Source organism: Panthera pardus, unplaced genomic scaffold (genome assembly GCF_024362965.1).
Source record: "Panthera pardus isolate Hobbes unplaced genomic scaffold, ASM2436296v1 HiC_scaffold_17, whole genome shotgun sequence".
In the NCBI taxonomy this organism is placed as follows: domain Eukaryota; kingdom Metazoa; phylum Chordata; class Mammalia; order Carnivora; family Felidae; genus Panthera; species Panthera pardus.
This window is the reverse complement of record NW_026526732.1, coordinates 15,840,984-15,865,209: the sequence shown is the minus strand read 5'-3', so window position 1 is coordinate 15,865,209 and position 24,226 is coordinate 15,840,984. Positions and strand designations below refer to the sequence as shown.

The window sequence follows — 24,226 nt, the reverse complement described above, 5'->3', positions numbered from 1 at the left end:
ATTCCTGGTTTTGAGATAATCACGATGTTTGGCCTTTTGACCTGATTATTACAAACTTTCAGTGAAGGTGCACTTGGCGATTGATGGGGTGGGGGCGGGTCTAAGATGTTAGCTGTGGTTTAAATGATGGTTTTAACGAACACATAGTACAAGATTGATGGGCTAGCAGGTAGCAGCATTTAGGCACTAATAGTAAGAATGTATGTTTTTAAAGCGTCCTTTCTAGAAATCTAGTTGTGGGCATGAATTCTAATATTTAATTCCCACCCCTAGCAAATGAGTTTTATATAGTTTTATATATATATATGTGTGTGTGTGTGTGTGTGTGTGTGTGTGTCAGACTTGGAGAAGGTACTGACAACTTTTCTAAATTGTATTTATTTGATCATTAATCCAATTGTACTGTAGCCTGACTTCTTTGGAACCTGCCTGTTTTCTCCTTCTCTCTCCCTTTACCACTCATCAGGAAGAAAAAAACTCCCATTTGCTAATTTAGATTTCTAAGATCAGCTCGTTGCTATTTGAGACCACTCACCAAATCTACGTATTTTCTTAAAAGGGCAGTATAGAATTTCTAGACTTACATTTTTCTCAGTATAATTGCTTCTGCAAAGCCTGGTTCTTCTGTGGAATTTTAAATGAATGTGAAAGTGTAGCAAAACTAAAAATAGCTCTCACTTCCTAGAGATTAGCTTGTTTACTTGGAGATTTCCTCAGAATTCCTTCCTCAAGTTAATACTGTAAGCCTTTCTACCATTTCTATAGCATGAAGGTTTACGAGATACCTAAGATCTATCATCGAATAGACTATACAAAATAAAATAAATTGAAAACAAAATTTTTAATTTTTTCTAGCTCGTGACTTTACTGTGAATGAAACCTAGAAATCCCAAACCCTGAGAGAGGCTGCCTGGGAGGGTGGTTTGTAGGGTGTCACAGCTGGGGGGTGGGGTTCTGTGATTAGAACTTTCTTTTGGGTGCTTTTTGCGTGTAGCACAATCTTTAGTATATTCCCTATCTGGTTTGTCACATGGCGAGTTTCTTACGGGAAAGGAAGGTGTTTCTTTTTCGAAGTAATTCATAGGTAACAAACTTGGGGTACATGTAGGGCTTCTAAAAACTGGTTCAGATAATCCCCATAGATAGACAAATGAACAGAAATAGTTGGAAGCACCGTCACCTTTTTAAAGGCAGCTTCAAGCAATTGGATCGATTACTTTCTGAGCTTAAATTCTATTATCATGTTGGTATGGAGGATGTGGCAAAATTTCGTGCCAGGAGGTGTACAGAAATTCTTACCTCCAAAAATCAAACAGCAAATAAACGTTTTGTGGTGGATGAAGTAGAAATAACAGGGAGTTTGAGCTGTCATTTTTTTTTCCTTTAAAAGTTAACCTGATAAGGAAGATTTATAGTGACTAGTCTTTAGTTGGTCAGAATCTTGAAAAGCAATGAAGGCTTTTAAAACTGGCCTTAAGTGTTAATTAAATATCAGATTACTCATCTAAATAATGTGAAAGAGAGTTCTAGTCCTCTGCAGTACTATGTTATGCACGGAGCATTTAAATTTCACAATGACCAGGAAGGGATTGGACTGATAATATTTTTGTGCTTAGGAATGAGTTTCCTTTTCTGGAAGCAGGGAAAAGCTGTCCCTTAAGGGCTGTTATTCTCCCCCACTGCCCATACACAGACGAGGGAGATGAAGGCAGCAGAACTTGAATTGTAAAATGATTGCATATTCACATTACATACTTTGTCTTTCTTGATATCTTACCCTCATCACCACATGAGCAACCCCTCGCTTAAAAACTAGAAAATAGGGGGTGTCTAGCCAGCTCAGAGGGGCACTCAACTCTTGATCTCAGGGTTGTGAGTTCGAGCCCCATGTTGCGTGTAGAGATTACTTAAATAATTTTTTTTAACTTAAAAAAAAAATTAGCAAACATGTGATCAGATACAATGATGATGGCAGTGTCTTCTCCCCACCAACCTATTAATGGTGTGCCAGGAAAAGAAGCGTTTTTTGAAGTTCAAAAGGTACTTGGAAAATATCTTCCCTATTTGTTCTAACTCATGCACATTACTGAGACTAACCATAGATTATCATGAGGAATTAGGACAGCATTGCTCTTTATCTCTAAAGTAAACTGGGAAAGGAAGAATCCCAACATTCATGCAAGTTCTGGATGATTTAAAATGCCTTTCTCGGGGCGCCTGGATGGCTTGGTCGGTTAAGCATCCGGCTTCGGTTCAGGTCATGATCTCACGGTCCGTGAGTTCGAGCCCCGCGTCGGGCTCTGTGCTGACAGCTCAGAGCCTGGAGCCTGTTTCAGATTCTGTGTCTCCCTCTCTCACTGCTCCTCCCCTGTTCATGCTCTGTCTCTCTCTGTCTCAAAAATAAATAAACGTTAAAAAAAAAAAAAGTAAAATAAAATAAAATAAAATGCCTTTCTCTATGCAAATCATACTACAAGAATAACAAGAGAAGCCTCCACGTGGCTGCTTGTGTCTCCCATGGAGGCTTTTTGGTATACACCAGAAGCACCTGCGACTTGCCAACTGCCCGATCTGTGTGGCAGTTATCCTTATGCCCCGCGAGAATCCTGCACAAAGTGGTTGTTTAACCCTCTTTTTAAGATGAAAACTAAGCTTTTCTTGGTGTTCCGTAGCTATGAAAAAGCACAGCTGTAGAGTACCTTGTAAAGAGCCTCTTTCTCACTGTGTAAGGGATGTTAATACTGGTTCAGTGTTACCCCTATTTTCACCTGCCCAGATGTATAAGGAACCATTGAACATCACTACTGGGGCCAAGGCCAATGGTGACTCACCTGTACGCCTCCGATATGGGGTTTTGCCTCTCTGAGTTTTAATCCCAGTTAAACATCTCCCCTTTGAGGGTTTGTGGTTAATGAGCATTAGAACAAGGGGAGTGGGTGTGTAGGATATAAGGGAAGGATTTAGAATGTAGAGAATTTCTGGAAAAACTCCAGGACAATGTTGCAGATCGTAGGAGAGAGTTAACCAGATCCAGATGTCAGCAGCCAGCAGGCCCGATGTGCCTGGGGAACAGAGCCCACTGGTTCAGTTAATGTTGTAGCTTTTGCAATATTGCACTTTTTCTCTGAGCAAAAAATCACAATAGTTGTGCCATGGAAATTTGAGAGCTACGTTTGGATAAAAGCATTGAAAATTTGCAGTAGGTGAGACTTCCGTTTCCTTTAAAATTCTAAACTAAAAGGAACAAGTTATACTTTTATGTCCTAATCTCTTAAGTATTTGGAAGAGTGAGAAAAGACTCTGCAGGTTTTGGGTCCTGGAACTGTTGATTGCATATGTGGACATTGGAGTGGGGTGTCTGTGAGGAACACAGCATCCACGATAGCACTGCGACTTTTTGGGGATCATGTCCCTTTTGAAACTCGGGAAGTTGGGGGATTATTACTTTCACAAGGAAAATGTATATTGGCCCATGCACAATATAGATCTCTTGTGACCGATTTCGTAAAATTGGGATCGACTAACTGGACATTTATCTGGAGATTAAACATTGTTTAGTAGAAAGTGACACCTAAAAAGCTATAATCATTGTCTACCAAAATGGGTTTCTATACGCGAAATGCTTTCAAGTTTTCGCTTTCTTGCTTGCTTTCTTTCTTTCTTTCTTTCTTTCCTTCCTTTTCTTTCTTTCTCTCTCTCTCTCTCTCTTTCTTTCTTTCTTAACTTTTTAAAGTTTATTTTGAGAGAGAGCAAGTGCGAGTGGAGGAGGTTCAGAGAGAGAGTGAGGGAGAGAGAGAATCAGAATCAGCCTCCATGCGCTGTCAGCGTGGAGCCTGGTGTGGGGCCTGATCTCACGACCTGCGAATCATGACTTGAGCATAAATCCAGAGTCCATCACATAACTGACTGTGCCTCCCAGGCACCCCCAAGTTTTCGTTCCTTGAGACATCATTAAAGATACTTTTCATATATTCTCAATTTGTTTGACTTCATTAATATTCCCCGGTCCATAGACTTTTTGTTTTTGTTTAACTTTGAGAGGGCTTACTATGACAAAGTTTTACAAAATATTAAGAAATACATAGGAGATTATTATTGAAGCTCTGTTACAAGTTTTCCTATGTTGTAGTAAAGAGAATAATGGCTTGTGCTTTTAAAAATGAAACTATAGTTATGGGTGTTCGCTCCAGAAAATAAGTACTACTGGGTGTCAAATTTCTTCTCCATTTCACTGTCTGCGCTTTTTAAGGATATCACTTCATTTATCTTGAGAAACATAAGACAAACAAGCTTGCCCAAAGTCTCTGCTGGTAGGACAGCTTCCAGAAACTGTACTGGCAGTTTCTTTTGTGTCCAGCATTTACATACTGTGTCGGTTCACCCTAAGGGTTTTCCTTCTAGGGCATATTCAGAAAATTAAGTGCATGAAAACACCTTGTACATCCTTTTTTTTTTTTAAGTTTATTTATTTTGAGAAAGAGGGGAGGGGCAGAGAGAGAGAGAGAGAGAGAGAGAGAATCCCAAGCAGTCTCCACATCATCAGTGCAGAGCCTGACTTGTGTCTCAGACCCATGAAACTGAGTTTGTGACCTGAGCCGAAATCAAGAGTCAGACGCGTGACCACCTGAACCACCCAGGCGCCCGATGTACATCATTTTTATTTTTTAAATTTTTTTAGAATTGATTTATTTTGAGAGAGAAAGAGCACACAGGGGAGAGGCGGAGAGAGAGAGTCCCAAGCAGCTTCCACGCTGTCAGCACAGAGCCCGGGGCAGGGCTGGATCTCACAAATCGTGAGATCGTGATCTGAGCCAAAATTAGTATCAAGAGTCAGACATTTATTTAACCGATTGAGCCACCCAGGTGCGCCCCCATCATTTTTCAACATCATCTTCTCTGGGGTACCTGGGCTGGCTCTGTCAGAGGATCGTGTAGTCTTGATTCTGTGTTCCTAAGTTCGAGCCCCACGTTGGTTGTAGGGATCACTAAAATAAATTTAAAAAACAAGTCATCTTGGGGCGCCTGAGCGGCTCAGTCAGGTGAGTGATCTCACGGCTTGTGAGTTCGAGGCCCGCACCAGGCTCTGTGCTAACAGCTCGGAGCCTGGAGCTTGCTTTGGATTCTGTCTCCCTCCCTCTCTGCCCCTCCCCCGCTCACACTCTGTGCCTCTCCCCTTCAAAAATAAACATTGAAAAAAGTTTTTAAAAGCATCCTTTGCATTTCCAATGTAATGTTTTCAACAGATGCACCCTCTCACACAGGCACATGATTAGGGCCTCCTTCCAGACAAAGGGAATAGAAATGCATGGTTTCTGCGGTAATGTCTGTTTGAGAAACAAGACTTCTGTGACGCTGTTCCCACTGATGGTCGACGTGGGAAAACACGTCAACACAAGCCGTGTACCCGGCAGAGTGGTGTGAAACGTGGTTCTCATGAGCGTGTGGACCATGGCGAGCCCTGTAGTCGGTCCTCGTCCTTGTGAGTGGCTGTGGGGCGAGGGGGGAACCCGCATGTGCCAGCTCTCCCTCCTGGAGGCTTTTCCAGTGGACACATTAACCGGCCTCCTGTCCAAGCCTGTGTGCGGTCTTTGATGCCAGGTAAGAATGCGGGGGTTCTAGCCCAGTCCCCGCGGCAGTGGATAAGCGAACACGGTGTTTGGGCTTTTTGGGGGCATTTGAGAAACTAGCTGGATTAACAGCAGTATGTTCAAAGTGGGTAATTGGGGCAGTTCAAAATCCCCCATGAGTGATACGATACCGACATGTGACATCAGAAAGGCCTACTCTAAAACTAGTTTCTGGGGAAGGACTTTTTTGGGCACCAGGAACGTGTATCCCCCCAATCAGTGATGCTTCGATGAGCGGGGCTTTTTGATTTTCCTCTTCCTATCCAATCCGACAAATCTAGAGCAGATGATCCTATACGGAGCTGATGTGTTGAAAATTATAGTAGAGGAGGTTTTGAGGTCATTTAAAAGTAAATTTATTAATGGAACGTTTCTGAGTGTGGTTTTGAATGGATTCTACTGTGCCGAGCCTGGGTTCGGCGCACACACTGGCCGGTCTTTCCTAGGTTATTATTCCTGGCCTTCTGTCTCTCACCAGCTGCCTTCATTCCCAGCAGCCAAACCTGCTGGTCTGTGGTCCTCTCCTCCAGGCCAGCAGCCTTGCTCCTCAAGCTGTGATCTTTAACTCTTTCAGAACCGGCATGCAGACAGCACCTAAAAATAACCTGTGAAAAGGTTTCTGCTAACCCCAGGCTAGAACAAGGATGGGAATGAGGATGGTCGTGTGTGGAGAGCTCCCCCTTCAGGCGGCACCTGGGAAACGCGCGGTGATTTCATTTTACTGCGTACAGCCTGGCTGGGAAAGCGGGGGAAGGAGTTCAACACAGAAAGAAAGGCTGTGGCCGCGTTCGACTTGCCCTAGGTCCAAAATGGGGTTAAAGGATCTGGATCCTCACATGGTGCAAATAAAAGGAGAGGGAGGGAGCCAGCCCAAGGTGTTTGTGGCCCGTCTTCCCCCTCGGTATCTGTGATGGGAGTCAAAGAGGTAATGTAGGTATAACATGGCATTCAACTATACAGAATTTGAAAAGGCACCTAAGCCTTATGTATGGTAGGTTTTTGAATCTTCTGGTCTAGGAAATTTGCAAGCTTTCCAATTTGGGAGAGCCGAAAGCTGTTCAATGCTGCCCTCTTCTGTTCAAACCTGGTCAGGGGTTTGGACAGTGATTTATACAGGTGAATATTTGTTGCAGAGTGTGGTGGTGAAAAATTGGGACCGACGAATTGTCTAGCAATAGGGGGAGGCAAAAAGAAATTATGCAGCCATTATATCATAGTTTTGAAGACTATTAAATAACTTACCCAGAAAAAGCTATGACAGTTACTTAATAGTGATCATCTCTGGACATTGTCTTTACGAAGGTCATTTTCCAATTTTTCAAATTTCAAAATCTCCTGAAATTTATAGATCATTTTTGGAATTGGTAAAAAAAAAAAAAAAAAAAAAAGATTATGCTTAAGTAGTTCTGTTTGACGACAATGAGGGAAAAAACCCATTAGAATTTTTGTTTTATTATATTATAGATAGCTGACTGATACTTCCTCCTAAGAAGCCTTAGCAGGAAGTCCTGAAGGTGACCTATGTTTCAGGTGAGGACATTCAGAACAAAAACTTCAGGAAATTTGCCCAAGGGCCCAGGACTAGATGTGGTGCACCTGGTATTTAAACACAGTCTGTCTCCAGAACTTCTGTTCTTTTCTCTTCCCCTCTCCCTGAATTGTGTCTCTTTTAGGGGGGTTTGGGAGAGAGTAGTTTTCCTATTAATAATCTCCTTGATTCTTTTATAACTGTAAATTTTGTACCTTTTACTCACCTTTTTCTATTTAGCCCATCCTTGATTTTTTTTTTTTTTGAACAATGACTTCAAACTTAACAGAAAGTTGCAAAAATAAAAAAACAAGTACAGGAAACACCTAATTACCCTTAATCTAGATTCATATATTGTTAGCATTTTACCTCATTTGCCTCTTTATTTAGTTTTTTGCTCTCTGTGTTAAGAAAACAAAACCAAAAACCAGCATGCAAGTTCCTGTTATGTCTTACATAGGCAGGAGATGAAAAATTTTCTGAGCCTCTTGCAGATAAGTTATAGTCATCATTTCCTCTTAAATACTTATGTTACATATTTCCTAAGGATAGAGATATTTCCTTTTTTTAAAAAATATTCTTTACATTTATTTATTTATTTTTGAGAGACAGAGACAGAGCATAAGCACGGGATGGGCAGAGAGAGAGGGAGACACAGAATCCAAAGCAGGCTCCAGGCTTTGAGCTGTCAGCACAGAGCCCGACGCGGGGCTTGAACTCACGAACCGCGAGATCATGACCTGCGCTGAAGTTGGACGCTCAACCGACTGAGCCACCCAGGGGCCCTGAGATACTCCCTTTTATATCCAGAGAATGGTTATTAGTATCATATATTTACATTATTACAGTAGTATATAATGTACCATACTTATTCAAATTCTGTCAGTTAATTTAACAGTGTCCTTTTTAGCGTTTCTCACCTTGCATTGTATTCGGTCTTAAGCATCATATTCTTTAGCTTCTTTTAATCTGGAACATTTCTACAGCTTTTCTCCTTTAAGACATTGACGTGTTTGAATGTATAGCTCTCCTCTCCCCATTTCCACCACCCTCCTTAGCGTGTTTTTTTCCTCCTATTTTACCTGTAGGTTACTTATTTATTTTTAATTTTTTCAAGCTTATTTATTTGAGAGAGAAGGAGCTAGCAGGGGGCGGATAGAGAATCCCAAGCAGACTCCACACTGTCAGCACAGGGCCCCATGTGAGGCTCAAACCACGAACGGTAAGATCGTGACCTGAGCAGAAACCAAGAGTTGGACACTCAACCGACTGAGCCACCCAGGCGCCCCTTGAAAGAGAGAGGGAGAGTGTGTACCTGTGAGAGTGGGGGAGGAGCAGAGAGGGAGAGAATCCCAAACCAGCTCCTCACTGTTGGTGCAAAGCCAGATGCGGGGCTCGAACTCAGGCACCATGAGATCATGACCTGAGCTGAAATCAGGGGAGTCCGATGCTTAACTAAGTCACCTAGGTGCCCCGGTTAATGTTAAGTTCTTGCCCAGTTTCTCCACTGTGTAGGGCTTCCCCACCCTTTTAATTATTAAACATGTAAATATCCCGCATACTCTGACACCCATTGATTCTTGCCTTATCCAGTTTTTATCATAATGGTTGCAAAATAAGGGTCAAGTGATCTTTAGAATCACTATCCGTGAGTGGGTGGGTAGGATATATGTGGTTTTTTTTTTAAATTTTAATTTTTAATTAATTTTTTGTGCAATAATGATTTCAGTGGTAGAATCCAGTGATGCATCACATGCATGTAACACGCAGTGCTCATCCCAACAAGTGTCCCCCTTAATGCTTCTTGCCCAGTCAGTCCATCCGCCGACCCAAAACCCCTCCAGCAACCCTCAGTTTGTTCTCTGTATTTATGAGTCTCTTATGGTTTGTCCCCCTCTCTATTTTTGCTCCCCTTCTCTTACGTTCATCTGTTTTGTATCTTAAATTCCACATACGAGTGAAGTCATAGGGTATTTGTCTTTCTCTGACTTCTTTCGCTTAGCATCATACCCTCTAGTTCCATCCACGTAGTTGCAAATGGCAAGATTTCATTCTCTTTGATTGCTGAGTAATGTTCCATTGTACATATATATCACATCTTATCAGTTGATGGACATTTGGGCTCTTTGCATACTTTGGCTGTTGTCGATAGCACTGCTGTTTGTTTCTTTTTTTAAATTTTTTTATTTTTTAAAAATGTTTATTTTTGAGAGAGTGACAGAGTGTGAGTGGGGGAGGAGCAGAGAGAGAGGGAGACACAGACTCTGAAGCAGGCTCCAGGCTCTGAGCTGTCAGCACAGAGCCCGACGTGGGGCTCAAACTCACGAGCCATGAGATCATGACCTGAGTCCAAGTCGGACGCTTAACCGACTGAGCCACTCAAGCGCCCCTCTTTCTTTTTTTTAATAGCATGACTATAACCATGAAAAACTGCTTTTTACACTGCAATAGATAGAATTTAAATTGCTGTCTACATCAGACATAATAGCAGTTTTCCCATCCAAGTGTGGGAGTTGAGATGTCTAAATACTTTTTCTTGTCGTAAGTTACATTGACAAATTATAAAATCTTATCATGATTTATGGAAAGTAAGAATTTTAGCACTTTGAAAGTGTATGAAATTAATTTTTCCTTTAAAAAGACAAACTTTTTTTTGTTCCTTTAAAAAAAAATTTTTTTTTAATGTTTATTTATTTTTGAGACAGAGAGAGAGAGTATGAACGGGGGAGGGTCAGAGAGAGGGAGACAGAATCTGAAACAGGCTCCGGGCTCTGAGCTGTCAGCACAGAGCCTGACACGGGGCTCGAACTCACAGACCACGAGACCATGACCTGAGCCGAAGTCGAACGTTTAACCGACTGAGCCACCCAGGCGCCTTTTGTTCCTTTTTAATGCATTGACTCTCTAAGTGTTTCTCTCCAGCCTTTGGTCCCCCAGAGATGCCACACCCCCATTATATGACACTGGCCAAGTCCTATGACCGTTAAAAAAAAAATAGACTGTGTTTTTTTTAGAGCAATTTTAGGTTCATAGCAAAAACGAGTAGAAAGTAGAGAGTTCCTATATGCTCCCTGCCCCCCTCACATGTGCTATCCAATCCCTCTTCCACTAACAAATCCCGCACCAGAGTGGTGCATTTGTTACAGTTGATGAAACTACATTGACATGTCATTATCCCCCAAAGTCTCTAGTTTATATTAGGGCTCACTCTGGGGTTTTGAACAGATGATGTGATGATCCTATGTATCCACCCGTATTGCCTCATGGTATATAGTTGACCCATGAACAACACGGGTTAGGGCTCCCCAGTTGAAAACCCATATACAAGTTTTCACTCCCCCCTCAAAACCTAATTACTATGAGCCTGCTGTTCACTGGAAGTGTTACTGATAATGTAAACAGTCGATTAACATATATTTTGCATGTTACATGTTTGATATACTCTATTCTTATAATACAGTAAGCTAGAAAAAGAAAATGCTATTAAGAAAATCATAAGCAAGGACGGTGCCTGGGTGACTCTTGATTTCGGCTCAGGTCATGATCTCGGTGTGTGGGTTCCACCCCTGCCTCGGGCTCTGCGCTGACAGCATGGAGCCTGCTTGAGATTCTTTCTCTCCCTCTCTCTCTGCCCCTCCCCCCCTCAAAAATAAATATGTTTAAAAAAAAAGAACGATAAGAGAAAATACATTTGCAGTATTGTGCTGTACGTATTGAAAAAAATCCACGTATAAGTGGGACTGCACGATTCAAACCATGTTGTCGAGGGATAGCTCGTTTCACTGCTGTAAAAATCTTCTGTGCCCTGTCGATTCATCCTTACTTCGCTTCCAACCTTTGGCAACACTGACCTCTTTATTGTCCCTGTAGTTTTGCCTTTCCCAGAGTGTCATATGGTTGGAATCATCCAATACATACCCTTTAAAGATTGGCTTCTTTCATTCAGTGATACACATTTAAGGTTCCTCCATATTTTTCCGTGGCTCTGCTGGCTCATTTCTTTTTAGCACTGAATAATATTACATTGTCTGGATGCACCATAGTTTATTCATCCATTCACATAATGAACATCTTGGTTGCTTCCAAGTGTATGCAATTACGAATAAAGCTATAAACATAACTATAAACATCCATATGCAGGTTTTTGTGTGGACGTGTTTTCAGCTCATTTGGGTGAAGTACCAGGGGACACGGGACATGGTAAGAATATGTGCAGTTTTGTGGGAAACTGCCAAACTGCCCTCCAGAGTGTTTGTACCATTTTGCATTTCCCACATAACCATTTTTGAAGTCCATTTACTCCCCAGTTGGAGGGACAGGGTGAACTCTTCCTTCAAACCCTAAGCCTTTGTGACTCTAAATGAGAGCTTTGCGATGGGAACCTGCGTGACGTCCCCGGTTCTTGTTCTAACACTCAAGACATTAAAAGTTTTTGAAATTGAACAAACCCATGCACAAGATCCCGCTATCCTTTGAGCCATCGCCCTGTATTGCGATTTTGGAGGCCACCTGCCTTCTGGCTCAGATAAGGAGGCGGGTCAGGGATCCAGCAGTATTTAGGTTTAGCGGTTTGGCAGTCATTTAGCCACGAGAGTTTTGGTACTCGAATGTGTGTGAGTTTGAAGAGATCACATCGAGGTGAAGCACAGGGCCCCCAGGGACCCTTCTTTGAAGGCCCGTGAAACCAAAGCCCTCTGCCACTGGGCCACGAGGAGACTGTGCCCTCTGTGACGCACGTGGTGGCCCCCAGGGGGCGCCCTCGGCACCGGCACCGGCACCGGTGTCCGTCCCGCGATGGGGCAGCCGGGGGAAGAAGCCTGGGCCTTCTCGGGCCCTGTGGCGCTGCCCCTGCCTGCCGGTGCACACGATGCCCTGGTGGAGTAACCTTTGCTGTGAGTAGCGCGCCCCCTGGTGGCTGTCGGCCCGGGGACGCGGCGGGTGGGTCGGCTTTGAGAGCCACCCGCTGGACCTTTCGTGAGTGCCGGCCACCCCTCGGCGTGGGGGCTTCCAGCCTGCCTCCTTTCCCTTGCTCTGACCAAGCCCTCGGCATGGAGGCACGCGGGGAGGTGTTAGGAAGGGACCCGGCGGCCCCGGTACAGCCGACGCCCTGGGGTTCGGATGACCCAGCGGCCCGGCTCGAATACGAAGCCCGCCCTGCCGCTCCTGGGTCGTGTCGCGTTCGCTGCGGGCCGGAGCGGCGGTGGAGCATGTGCCCAAAGCCTGTGCTCCCAGAGCAGTGATCCCACCCGGACCCAGGCCGCACGCCGCTTCCTGCCAGGAAAGGACACAGCCCGAGGACTCAGGCTTGAGAGGGGCATCGGGCTTGGCCCAAGGTGGTGGCCGGCCGGGGTCACCTGGGAAGGTCTTTGCACAGGAGGATAAAGAGAACATGATACAGGTCTCAAAAAATCACTAGCATTTACCAACGGCCAGAAACAGCTTGGAGGAGAGCGAATGGGGGATGTGGCACAGGACAGACGGGCTTTGCTTGTTCGGCCGCACCGTGGGGAATGTGTAGCAGCCGACTGCGTAACAGGAAAGGAGGCTGAAAGATGGAATCCAGGTTCCAGTGCGTTTCCCAGCCATCGCCCGTGGTTTGGGGCAGAACAGGCACCTGTAACGTGGAAGGTGTGGTCGGAGTTGGCTTTTTTGTTGGTCGTGGCTGCAACTAATTGACCCTTGGTTGCCAGGCTGGGTGGCGTAGAAGATTGTGTCGGAAGTCCTGCAGCCATTAGGGGTGGGTTGCAGCGTCACTTTGTGATCAAAGAGGTATTTTAGGAAGCAGAGCCTCCCTGGAAGGTCTGCCCCGGTTCAGGAGGGCGCGGAAGGGAAGTAGAAGCTGGAATGGGGGCTGAGTTCTGCTGTGTGGCTCTTAACCCAGAGCACAAAGGCCCCTCCTGGGCCAGCAGTGGCCCAGTCTGGAAGGCTGTTGCGACAGCCATTAGCTCCTGGGATTCCTTAGGTCAAAAGACAGGGCAGACCAGTTAGGATTTAAACATCTCTTGTGATCCTTAAAAAAATGTGTTCAGCCCCGTCTATCACTCTGTCTAAAGAGAACAACTCCGTATTGCCAGGCTGCGCCGGGACGGTCAATAGCTGTTTTGTTCTGCCGGTTGACAGCTGTTGATCTTTGTCTCTCTGGCTTTGACCGTACACATTCCAGTCATCCCAGAATTTAAGAAAAAGTGTTTCAAATCGAAACAGATTTGGAGGCATGGAGGGGAATTAGGAAGATGGTAGAGACACCACCTGTTTTCTCCCACCACGTTAGCAACACGTCTCCGCGTTTTCTAATAAATTTTGGAAAGGTTGGGCGAGGAGTGTTCTTTTTCTCTTCCTACGTTGCGGGCAGGAAACTTTTAATGTGTATTCGTGGACATTATTAGTAAAATTGTACGAGAACGGACTTTATTGTTGGGGTTTAACTTTTGTTCTCCAGCGTATTTTCAGCGGTGGTAGACACCTTTTTTTTTTTTTTTTTTTTAAAAAGGTCACATCTCGTGTGGCGTTAAAAGGGTGTGTGGAAGGTTTTTCTCGTGCGTGTCCTTGCATCATTGGGGAAATTTGTAGAAAGTAGCTCGTGTCATGGAAGTGGACTTAATTCAAAGAAACCTTTAACCTTTACCGCGAGCAGGTTTATCATAGGAACACGTGGAAATTTACAGCATTTTTGTGTTTGAACAGATTATATACATGGTGCCAAAAAATAATGGGAAGAGCATTCCCGGAGGACTTCTAGAGGAGGTCTGTCTCCTGACTCGAAACAAGTGTCCGGGGATACTCTAGGAAGTCCAATGACATACATCTAGCCAGTCTCAATTTTTCTTCCTGTTGGAATGTTTGCCACAGTGTGGGTGCTGATTATTTCTTTATTCTTTATAAAGCTTCAAGTTGCTCAGAAATGTGTATTTCGTAGTGATTTTTTTTTTTTTAAAGGGAAATCAGGAAGTGTACTTCAGATGAAAATAATGAGACCCTTGGTTTTTCTTCAGACCTCCTTCTCTAAAATATTGAGTTCTCTGTTGTTGTTTTTTTTTTGAATTTGTTATTTATTTAATGCTACCTCAGACGCTGATGTCAGGTAGAATCAATGCGAATTGGCTTTTGATTACAGAAAAAGGTAGAGACGACGATGTCACGGTCAAAGGCCCTGTCCACACGGTGCCATGTGCTTAGTATGAGAATGCTTCCTTAGTTTCTCTTCCTTATGGTCTGCAGAATAAAATAAAACCCACCCAGTACTGCGATAGAGACTTGTAGACACAGACTGTAATAGTTCACATCAAGGACAAAACTATTCTCGTGGGAAAGAAAGATCCTATAAGCTGGGTGAAGTTACGGATTTGGGGAAGCATGTTGTTTTTGTCTTTCCAAATATATCTGTATTTCACATATTTATGGATATGTTCTATGTGTTGGTATGCATACTGTTTATAATTACTGAGCTTCATCTTCTGCTGTGGGCATTAAGTGTATTATTACAATTAAGACCTTTTCTGTGTTCACTTTAATTGACTTCTTTGTTAGAGAAAGCAGTACATATTCTAGAGGGAAAATTGATACAAGCAAAACTAAAATATATCACATTTCCATCCCCCAGAGATCATATGTGAGGTAGATGTGTATGTGTGGGGGGTGGGGGTTAAATGTGATCATACTGTATATGCCATGTGGTGACCTTCAACTCTTTCGTTTTGGTGAAAATCCCATCTCCTCTAATCCCAAATCATACTCACATTTTCCCAAGTAAAGCCAAAATGTCCTTTTGTTAGTTTGCCCTAACTAATATCCAATCTAGGACCATGCCCAGCTTGACTTACTGTTATGCTTTTTAAATTTATTAATTTAGCTCAGTACCCCTCCCTTTTATTACATCACACTGACTTGTTTTTTAAACATGAGTTTTTAAATTTAAAAACTGCGGACAAATACACACACCCATATACTCTTGACCTAATCCACCAGTTACTGATATTTTAGCACCTTCTCTCCCCTGCCCCCCACCCCAGCCCTCAGTGTCTCTCCTTAAACTGTTTGAAAGTTACTTGCGGACAATCTATGTGCGTTTTTGTTTCATTTTTGTCCCTTGTGACATTGATGTATCAGACCAAGCTAGTTGTCTTATAGAATATCCTTCATTGATTTATCTGATTGTTGCCTTACAGATTCCATTCAACATTTTTAGTAGGAATACTGTAGGTGATTTATTGGCCTTCTCAGTGCCTCACATCAGAAAGCATGCTGACAGTTTTGTTCTGTTATTAGGGATGTTAAGTTTAAGGCAGTACCTGCCAGATCTCTCCACCGTAAAGGAAGTTTTTCCCTTTTGATCTGTGTGTTAATACTCTAAAACTGTAGGTTTCCTGACAGCCTTTCGCCCAAAGGTTTCTAGCGTTTCTGGATCTTTGAATGAGTTATTACAAAGGTGTGGGTAAAGAGCGGTTTCCTTCATCTAATGACAAACAGCCAACTAGGCTTTTCCAGATAAAATAACCACTTCAGCTATAGTGAATCTGACAGTTTCCTTGCTTTGTTTTCTTTTCTATGAAAACTTTTCCCCTGCCCCTGTCTGTTTGTTTGTTTCTTTTTGAATGGCCGATTTTCATGGTGATATGACAAGCTCCAAATTTATCAGCCACACCCACCTTCAAAAGAGGAAAATTTCCCGTAACCACACTTGCCATGAAACGGGGCTGCATTTTACTTTCTATTTCACATAACGAGAAATGATTTTTACTTTTCGAAGCAACTGGAAACGTCCAGTGCAACTGGCCCTACAGGTGAACCGAACTACAACATGGCTTTCTTCTCCCCAAATAACTACAAAAGAAAATCCACTTACGTGTATCGTATTTGATGAAAGACGTAAGTCCATCTTTAAATACCACATCGCTCCACATCTTGAAGGCTGAAGAGCTGTTTGTCCTGGTCTAGGAAGAGCCTATGTAACTGGCTATAAAAGAAACATCTTTGTTAACTCTTGTCCTTAATAAATAATATGTGAATCCCGATGCAGTAGAATTTTGAATTCTAAAGAGAATGACTATAGATCAAAGTGGAAGGTATATCTAGATTTAGTGATTGGTCTTTCTCATAAGGAAATACTGCCTGTTCCCTAGTTACTTTTTTAGTATCACTCTTGATTCGTGGACTCTTGTTTTGTGACCCATCATTGTCATTGTTGTTTGTCATGCTTCAGCTTTTGGGTACCACCTTTTAAAAAAAACTTTTTTGAGTATAGTTGATACACAATGTTACATTAGTTTCAAGTGTAGACATAACGATTCTACACGCTTCTGGGTGGTGCTGCGGAGCACCTCCTTTCTGTTCCTCACTTTGCCTGACCCGGCCTGGAATTTCCCTGTGGAGCCCTGGTCCGTTTTTTGGGACTTGTTACAGAGACCAGCTAGTTATCACATAGAATGTCCCTCCTTAGATTTGTCTGGATTCTTACTTTTTGTTATTCTTTAGCTTATTTCTCCTAAACGGGGTGGATTCTAGATCACGGGCGTGATGATTGATTGTGTTTTGCATTGCAACAGAGCCTGTGCCGTCTGCCTGACCCACTCTTAGTGATGCTGCAGCTACTTCTGCTTAATATGCTGGTACTTGAGTGTGTTCACTTTTCCTTCATGGGGACCAGAAGGAGCAGAGTAGTATCTTTAAACCTGAATTCTTTTTTTTTTTTTTTAATTTTTTTTAACGTCTATTTTTTGTTGAGAGACAGCATGAGCACGGGAGGGGCCGAGAGAAGGGGAGACACAGAATCTGAAGCAGGCTCCGGGCTCTAAGCTGTCAGCACAGAGCCCGATGCGGGGCTCGAACCCACGAACTGTGAGATCATGACCTGAGCGGAAGTCGGACGCTTCACCGACTGAGCCACCCAGGCGCCCCTCTTTAAACCTGAATTCTTAAAGGTCCTTTGAAAGAAGTAGCGTTTGCCTAATGTACTGAGATTCGCAAATACTGAGAAGACTTTAACTCTGTCCTGGAACTGCCTGACATTAAAGAACGTATTAATGGGTTAGGTTTTTTAAAATATGTAGGGTTTTGTTGAGCTGTAATAATTTTCTCCCTTCTCCCCCACTGCTCTCCTTTTTCTGTTAATAGTTGGACAGAGAGAGTCAGAAGATGTGAGCGAAAGAGACTCAGATAAAGAGATGGCTGCTGGTTCAGCAGTTGTGGGCGACATCACAAAGGATGGGCAGGAGGAAGTGCCTGAAATAATCGAACAGATTCCTTCTTCAGAAAGCAATTTGGAAGAGCTAATACAACCTACTGAGTCCCAGTCAAATGATGTTGGATTTAAGAAGGTGTTTAAGTTTGTCGGCTTTAAATTCACTGTAAAAAAGGATAAGACCGAGAAGGCTGACACGGTCCAACTGCTCACTGTCAAAAAAGACGAAGGGGAAGGAGCAGGGGCGCCGGACGGGGCTGGCGACCACCAGGAGCCCAGCCAGGAGACCGGGGAAGCAACAGCCAAAGAAAGGGAGCTAAAACAATCCACAGAGAAACCCGAAGAAGCCCTCAAACACGAGCAGAGCACCACGGAAATTTCGCTTCAACCTGAGTCCGGCCAAGCAGCAGAGGAAGGCAGAGATGGAGAAGAAAAACAAAAGGAGCCCACCAAATCTCTAGACTCCCCGACGAGTCCCCTGGCCAGCGAGACAGCGTCACCCTTCAAAAAATTCTTCACTCAAGGTTGGGCCGGCTGGAGAAAGAAGACCAGTTTCAGGAAGCCTAAGGAGGATGAGCTGGAAGCTTCAGAGAAGAAAAAGGACCAAGAGCCAGAAAAAGGAGACACACAAGAACAGGCAGAGACCTCTGAGAAAGCGGCTCCTCCTGAACAGCCACAGCCACAGGAGGCCACCGAGAGCGCCGGCGAGGCCCGACTGTCGGCGGAATATGAAAAAGTGGAGCTGCCCTCCGACGACCAAGGGCAGGAGGCTCCTGGAGAGAAACCCGCCCCTCTAGCGACGGAAATATTCGACGACAAGGTGGAGATCGTCGCAGAAGTCCACGTCAGCACGGCCGAGAAGAAAACCGAGGCGCAGGAAGCCGAGGCGGAGGAAGCCGAGGCGGAGGAAGCGGAAGCCGCGGAGCCCCCGCCCCCTGAGACAGCTGTGGAAACCCCGGCTGAACTTGAGAAAGCCAGGCCCGCGGCGGAGCCGGCGAAGGCCACGGAAGCGTGCGCCCCCGGCGGTGACCACAGCCGCCCCGCCGACCTGAGCCCCGAGGAGAAAGCGCCCCCCGCCCACCCCGAGGGCCTCGCGAGCGAGGCGGATGTGCTGTCCTCGCAGGAGAGAACGAGGGCGCAGGGAAGCCCTTTAAAGAAACTCTTCACCAGCACCGGCTTGAAAAAGCTTTCCGGGAAGAAGCAGAAAGGGAAGCGAGGGGGAGGAGACGAGGAGTCCGGGGAGCATCAGGCCGCCCCGGAGTCCCCGGACAGTACCGACGAACAGAAGGGCGAGAGCTCCGCTTCGTCGCCCGAGGAACCGGAGGAGATCACGTGTCTGGAGAGAGGCGTCGCGGACGCACAGCAAGAGGGGGACGCCGAGGAAGGCGCTGTCTCGGACGGGGAGAAGAAGCGAGAAGGGGTCACTCCCTGGGCGTCTTTCAAAAAGATGGTGACGCCCAAGAAGCGTGTCCGAAGGCTTTCGGAGAGCGATAAGGAGGACGAATTGGAGAAAGTAAAGAGCGCCACCCTGTCTTCCACGGAGAGCGCAGCCTCCGAGACGCAAGAGGAAGCAAAAGGCAACGGAGAGGAGCCAAAGCCCGAAGAACCAAAGCGCAGAGTGGATACTTCAGTCTCCTGGGAAGCTTTAATTTGTGTGGGATCGTCCAAGAAAAGGGCAAGGAAGGCATCATCTTCTGACGACGAAGCGGGACCAAAACCAGCGGGAGGAGAGGGCCAGAAGCCAGATGATGCAGGAAAAGACAAAGAAACGGGACCAGATGCTGCCCTCGCTAGTTCCCAGGAACACGATCAAGGGCCAGGAAGCTCCTCACCGGAGCAAGCTGGGAGCCCCTCTGAGGGGGAGGGAGTTTCCACGTGGGAGTCATTTAAAAGATTAGTTACTCCAAGGAAAAAATCCAAGTCAAAACTGGAAGAGAAGAGCGAAGACTCCGTAACTGGGTCTGGCTTAGAACATTCAGCTTCAGATGTCGAACCCGGGAAAGAAGAGTCTTGGGTTTCGATTAAGAAATTTATTCCCGGGCGGAGGAAGAAAAGGTCAGATGGGAAACCGGAACAAGCCACCGTTGAAGACACGGGGCCAACAGAGGTCAACGAAGATGATTCTGATGTCCCAGCTGTGGTACCTCTGTCCGAGTACGATGCAGTAGAAAGGGAGAAAACCGAAGCACAGCAAGCCCAGAAGGGCGAGGAGAAGCCTGAGCCAAAGGTAGCTGTTTCTGTGTCAGAGGAGCTCGGTACGACTCTGGTTCATGCTGTGGCTGTGACTGTTGTTGACGGGGCAAGGGCTCTTAGCAGTGTTGAAGAAAGGTCACCCTCTTGGATATCTGCCTCAGTGACAGAACCTCTTGAACAAACAGAAGATGAAGCCAGACCCCTAACTGAGGAGGCATTTGAAGGGGAGGTCCTTGCAGACGAAACCCCCGTCGTTGCCAAAACTCTGCCAGAGGGTCAAGACGCCATTGACGACACAGTCGTCAGCGAGGTGGAGTTGACTTCCGAAGCCATGACCGCTGCAGAAACTACGGAGGCATTTTGTGCGGAAGAAGCAGCAGAAGCATCTGGTGCTGAAGAGACCACCGACATGGTCTCGGCTGTTTCTCAGTTAACTGACTCTCCGGTCACCACAGAGGAAGCGACGCCAGTTCAGGAGGTGGAAGGCGGCGTGCCAGACATAGAAGACCAAGAGAGGCGAACTCAAGAGGTCCTGCAGGCAGTCGCAGAAAAAGTTAGGGAGGAATCACAGTTGCCCGACACCAGAGGGCCAGAAGACACGATGCAGACAGTGCAGGAAGTAGGGGCCGAAATTCCAGAGAAGGTAGACGCGGAAGAGGAAGGTTCTCAAGAGCCGGATCTGAAGAAAGAGACGGACGTCGTGACGGAAGTACACGTAGAAGAAACTGAGACTGAGACCTTGACACAGGAGGAGGTGATTGTACAGGCCGCCCCCGAAAGCTTGGAACAAGTTCCTCAAGTCGCAGACAGTGTAGAGCCTAGTGAGCTTAGAACCACTTGTCCAGCTGAAACCTTGGTTGGGGTAAAATCAGAATTTATTCTAGAACAGGCTGTTGCTCCCGACTCAGCTGAAACCCTTACCGACAGCGAGACCAACGGAAGCACCCCAGTAGCAGATGCTGAGGCTCTAAATGTAACACAGCAAGAGAAGATGACAGACAGCCACGAAGATCCCGAGGTCGCCTCTGGGGCACAGTCCCAGATCACGGAAGCAGAGGCCGTTCCTGCACCAGAACAGATGCCTCCAGCACCTTCTAGTTTTCAACCCCAGGAAGAAGATACAGGACATTCAAAAATGGAAGAGGTTCTGGAACGTACGGATGAAGAGGTATCAGTGGAAACTGTACCCGTGCTTTCAAAGACTGAAGTGATGGAAGAGGAAGGCCAGTCTACTGACCGGGAAACCAAAGACACACCGCTTGTTGAAGGCCCCGAGGTGTCTACAGACACTGAAACAACAGTCCGTGAGAAAGAGACCGTGGAAGTTGCCCTTGAAGATGAAGTCGCCGAAGAACCCGAATTTCAGAAGAATGATGATACTGAACTCCAGAGCCACACGCCATCTCCTCCAACCCACGCGGAGGAAGAGACGGTAGTTGAAGTAGAAAGGGAGAAAACGGAAGCAAAGCCAACCCGAGCGAGTGAAGAGGAACTTGAGCAAAAACCAGCCGTGACAGTATCTGAAGAGCTTAGTAAGCAGCTGGTGCAGACGATTAGTGTGGCCGTCATCGACGGGGAAAAGGAGGTTACCAGTTTGGAAGAAAGTTCTCCTGGGCTGGCTCAAGAGGACGCGGTATACACAGAAACTCCAGCTCAAAGCTCTGAGCCGTCATTACCTCTAACGGCTGCAGCAGTGGAGGAGAAGGTCTTGGGAGAAACCGTCAAGATTTTAGAAACACCTGAAACCCTGGAAACTGCAGATGCACATTTAATACCAGAAGAAAAATCCTCTGCAAGAGATGAGGACTTCACTGCTCAGCCAGGGGAAGACGAGGTGCCCACAGGGACGGAGTCTCAGCCGGAATCAGAACCGGAGGCCGTATCGGCCACGCCTGAAGGAGGCGTCAGTGGTGACCTGGAAGCAGACAAGACCACACCGCAGAAACGGGCCTCAGATGAAGAGGACGAGCCGGCTGGTTGCCAGGAAGCCCAAGTAAGTGAAACTAGCAAGGAAGATTTAAAGGCTGAAAACGAGATTTTGAAACTTGAGACCGAGAGCAGTAAACTGGTACAAAATGTGATCCAGACCGTTGTTGACCGGTTAGTAAGTACTGAAGAAACAGCCACTGATTTGCAGACACAGGCTCAACCTATACAAGCTGACACCCAGGAAGCTAGACCGCAAATTGAGGAGAAAGAAAGGGAACTTCAGGCCTCTGCACAGGATGAAACACACACCGTTGCAGCCGAAGAAGAATCCACGCTAACCACCGTGGAACAAACCCACTCTGACGTTTCCAAAGCTGTGAGCGAAGCTTCCGAAGAGATTCCAGCCGTGGAGGTCGAAAGTTCCGGTGTAACCGACCAGCAGCTCGAAGAGGCAGTTCTCCCGTCGGAGGAAAAGAAAGAAACAACCGGAACAAAGTCTATTCCAGAAGATGGTGATCGCGCCGAGTTAGGCGAAAGGATAGAGAAGTCACTGTCTAAATCCCAGGAAGATGAAAAGGATGATGCTGTTGATGACCCTGAGAGCCACCACTCAGCCCTGGAAGATTCTGAGGCCTCGAGAGGCTTAACCAAAGAGTCCCTGGACACAGATGGACCAGCGCTGAAAGAGGAGGAAGGTGGCCAGGAAGTAGAATTTCAGGAAGGAAAAGCCCACGGTGAGTCAGAAGAAGAGATCGAAACCCAGACACCGGGAGAGACGCAGAAACGAGAGGAAGGACCAGCAAAATCAGAACCCACGGGATCCTAAAACATCATGTAAGCGAGCTTCCTTTCCTTCCAAAACACTTTTTCCTCTTTCATGCCACTCGATGGCAAATCTGCTATAAAGGAAGCAGGAGTTTAAATAATTACGACTTTATGCAGAACCTTCAGTTGGGGAAAAAGCAGTCAAGTAGATCAGGAGACCTAGCTTCCCTTCCTTTTCCCCCCCTCACTGACAACCCGTTCAGTCTTACTGGTGTCATGAAAACAGTGACTTGGTTTTACCCCCATGTGACTGCTTTCCGAGAAAATAAACGGGGCACGTGTGCGCGCACAAGTGTGCGTTTGCGTGTTTGGCTCAAAGGCCTAAGAAATACGTTGCGCTCACAGCACCATAACTTACCAGTTCATTGAATTTTTCTTCAAAACGAGAAGCCCAAAGTAAGTTTTTATCCTACGGCTTGAAACTGTAGTTTGTAGCTCTCTGGAAGAAAACAAAACAAAACACTTTTGGCCACCGGTAGTAGTAGCCAAGCATTTAAATGATGCGCCTGAATGCTGGAGCCACAGCCGCCAGTTCTTTGGTGACCCAGCCTGCCCTGCCGTGGGCCCCCAACCCACTCGCTCTCTCAGGGGCTGGACTCCGGCGAGTGGGGCTTCCGCGGCTCGGGGAATGAACGGGGGAGGAGAGGAGACTTGACTCACTTTTGATTCTTCCTTCCTCCCACAGTTCTGCCCCGTGTGTTTGCAAGAGCAGAATGTGAAGACAGGCAGTAGGAGGAGATGAACGCTGCTGACAAAGACTCACGACCGGTATTTCAGACTCCGAACCGAAGAACAGGCCCATCGACTGACTTCCTCTCTGGAGCGCCCTGACAACCCTGAGGCAGCAATCGGGGGCTACAGCCATTTACCGTGTCCTCTGCAGGGCCACCCCTCTCCCCCGCCGCCGATACCATGTAATGTTTCTGATTTAAGGTCCCAAACTCTCCACCCGGAACTGGAGTTGGCCGCACCTAGTTCTGCTTCTCAAACTGGAGTATCATCCCTTATGTATTTATATGTATGTTTTAAGTAACCCTCCTGTATCTATTGTATATTTTTTTCCTTAACGATTAAGGAAATGTACAATACGGTGCATTCCTTTTGTATCACGCAGGATGTGGTGGAAGCTCTAAGCCTCAGCTGTAACCTGTGACAACAGCTTCCTAGAAACAACATTCCTGATCGGAAGCTACGGTTCGTACTTCAAAACCCACTGAGGGTCGGGTCCGTGTTTCAGGCCGCTCTGAAATCGCTCACTTTCCTGTTCTGCACAGTGTGCTAAAAATAAAAAGCTTTTTTGGGGGGAAACACAGAAGGTTCCATTGTTACTGTGAAATTTTTCTTTCTAGCCCAGTGGGGGTTGGAAGGGAGTTTTTTTCAGTAGCGGGTTAACTTTAAGCCTTTTCTCTGAATTGCTGTGGCCGTTTGGACAGATGAGTGCGCTTGAATCCCGAGGCAAAGTAGTGAAATGTTTTTCATCTTATCAAAAAATAATCGACTATTTTAAGTTTTTTATTCTACTCTTATACGCTGGACCACATGCACACACAGCATGAAGTAAGTCAGGTTCTTTACAGATGGTATTTTGCTAGGTACTGGATTGTGTCTGTGCCATATCTGTGCCCACTCTTTTAAGGACAACGTTGCATTAAGTTCCTTTGGATAAACTGTGATTTGACAACTGATTTAAATAAAATATTTGCTTCACTTAGATTTGCTGGTTTTATTAGCTACCAGGGAGCCTGGGGCATGTTTGCAGAGTTCTAAAAGCAGATGAGGTAGAAGTTTCCAGTGTGGTTACTACGTCTTCCTGGTTTGTCACCACATTATACTGGTTTGAGGTAACGTTCAGAGGAACTCATAGCAAAGAGGCATCTGCTAAAACACACCGGGAGTTTCTTCTGATGGACAGTATTGATCCAATGCTACCATCTGGTGGTGTCTTTC

The 24,226-nt window shown here is 45.7% G+C and overlaps 1 protein-coding gene across 3 annotated transcripts in view; it reads left to right on the top strand.

Annotated features, from left to right (window-relative positions):
- AKAP12 (A-kinase anchoring protein 12) overlaps positions 1 to 23,990 on the top strand; it is a 100,476-nt gene extending 76,486 nt beyond the window's left edge. For 2 of the 3 annotated variants that reach the window (XM_053904381.1, XM_019431744.2), the window contains 2 exons: positions 17,266 to 22,288; positions 22,965 to 23,990. In XM_053904381.1, the coding sequence (XP_053760356.1) occupies positions 17,266 to 22,280 (5,015 nt within the window). In that variant the 3' untranslated portion in view covers positions 22,281 to 22,288; positions 22,965 to 23,990. Of the gene's footprint in view, positions 1 to 11,827; positions 12,048 to 17,265; positions 22,289 to 22,964 lie in introns of those variants that run through there. The other variant, XM_019431746.2, reaches the window with a different exon arrangement.
- Positions 23,991 to 24,226: the final 236 nt, after the last annotated feature.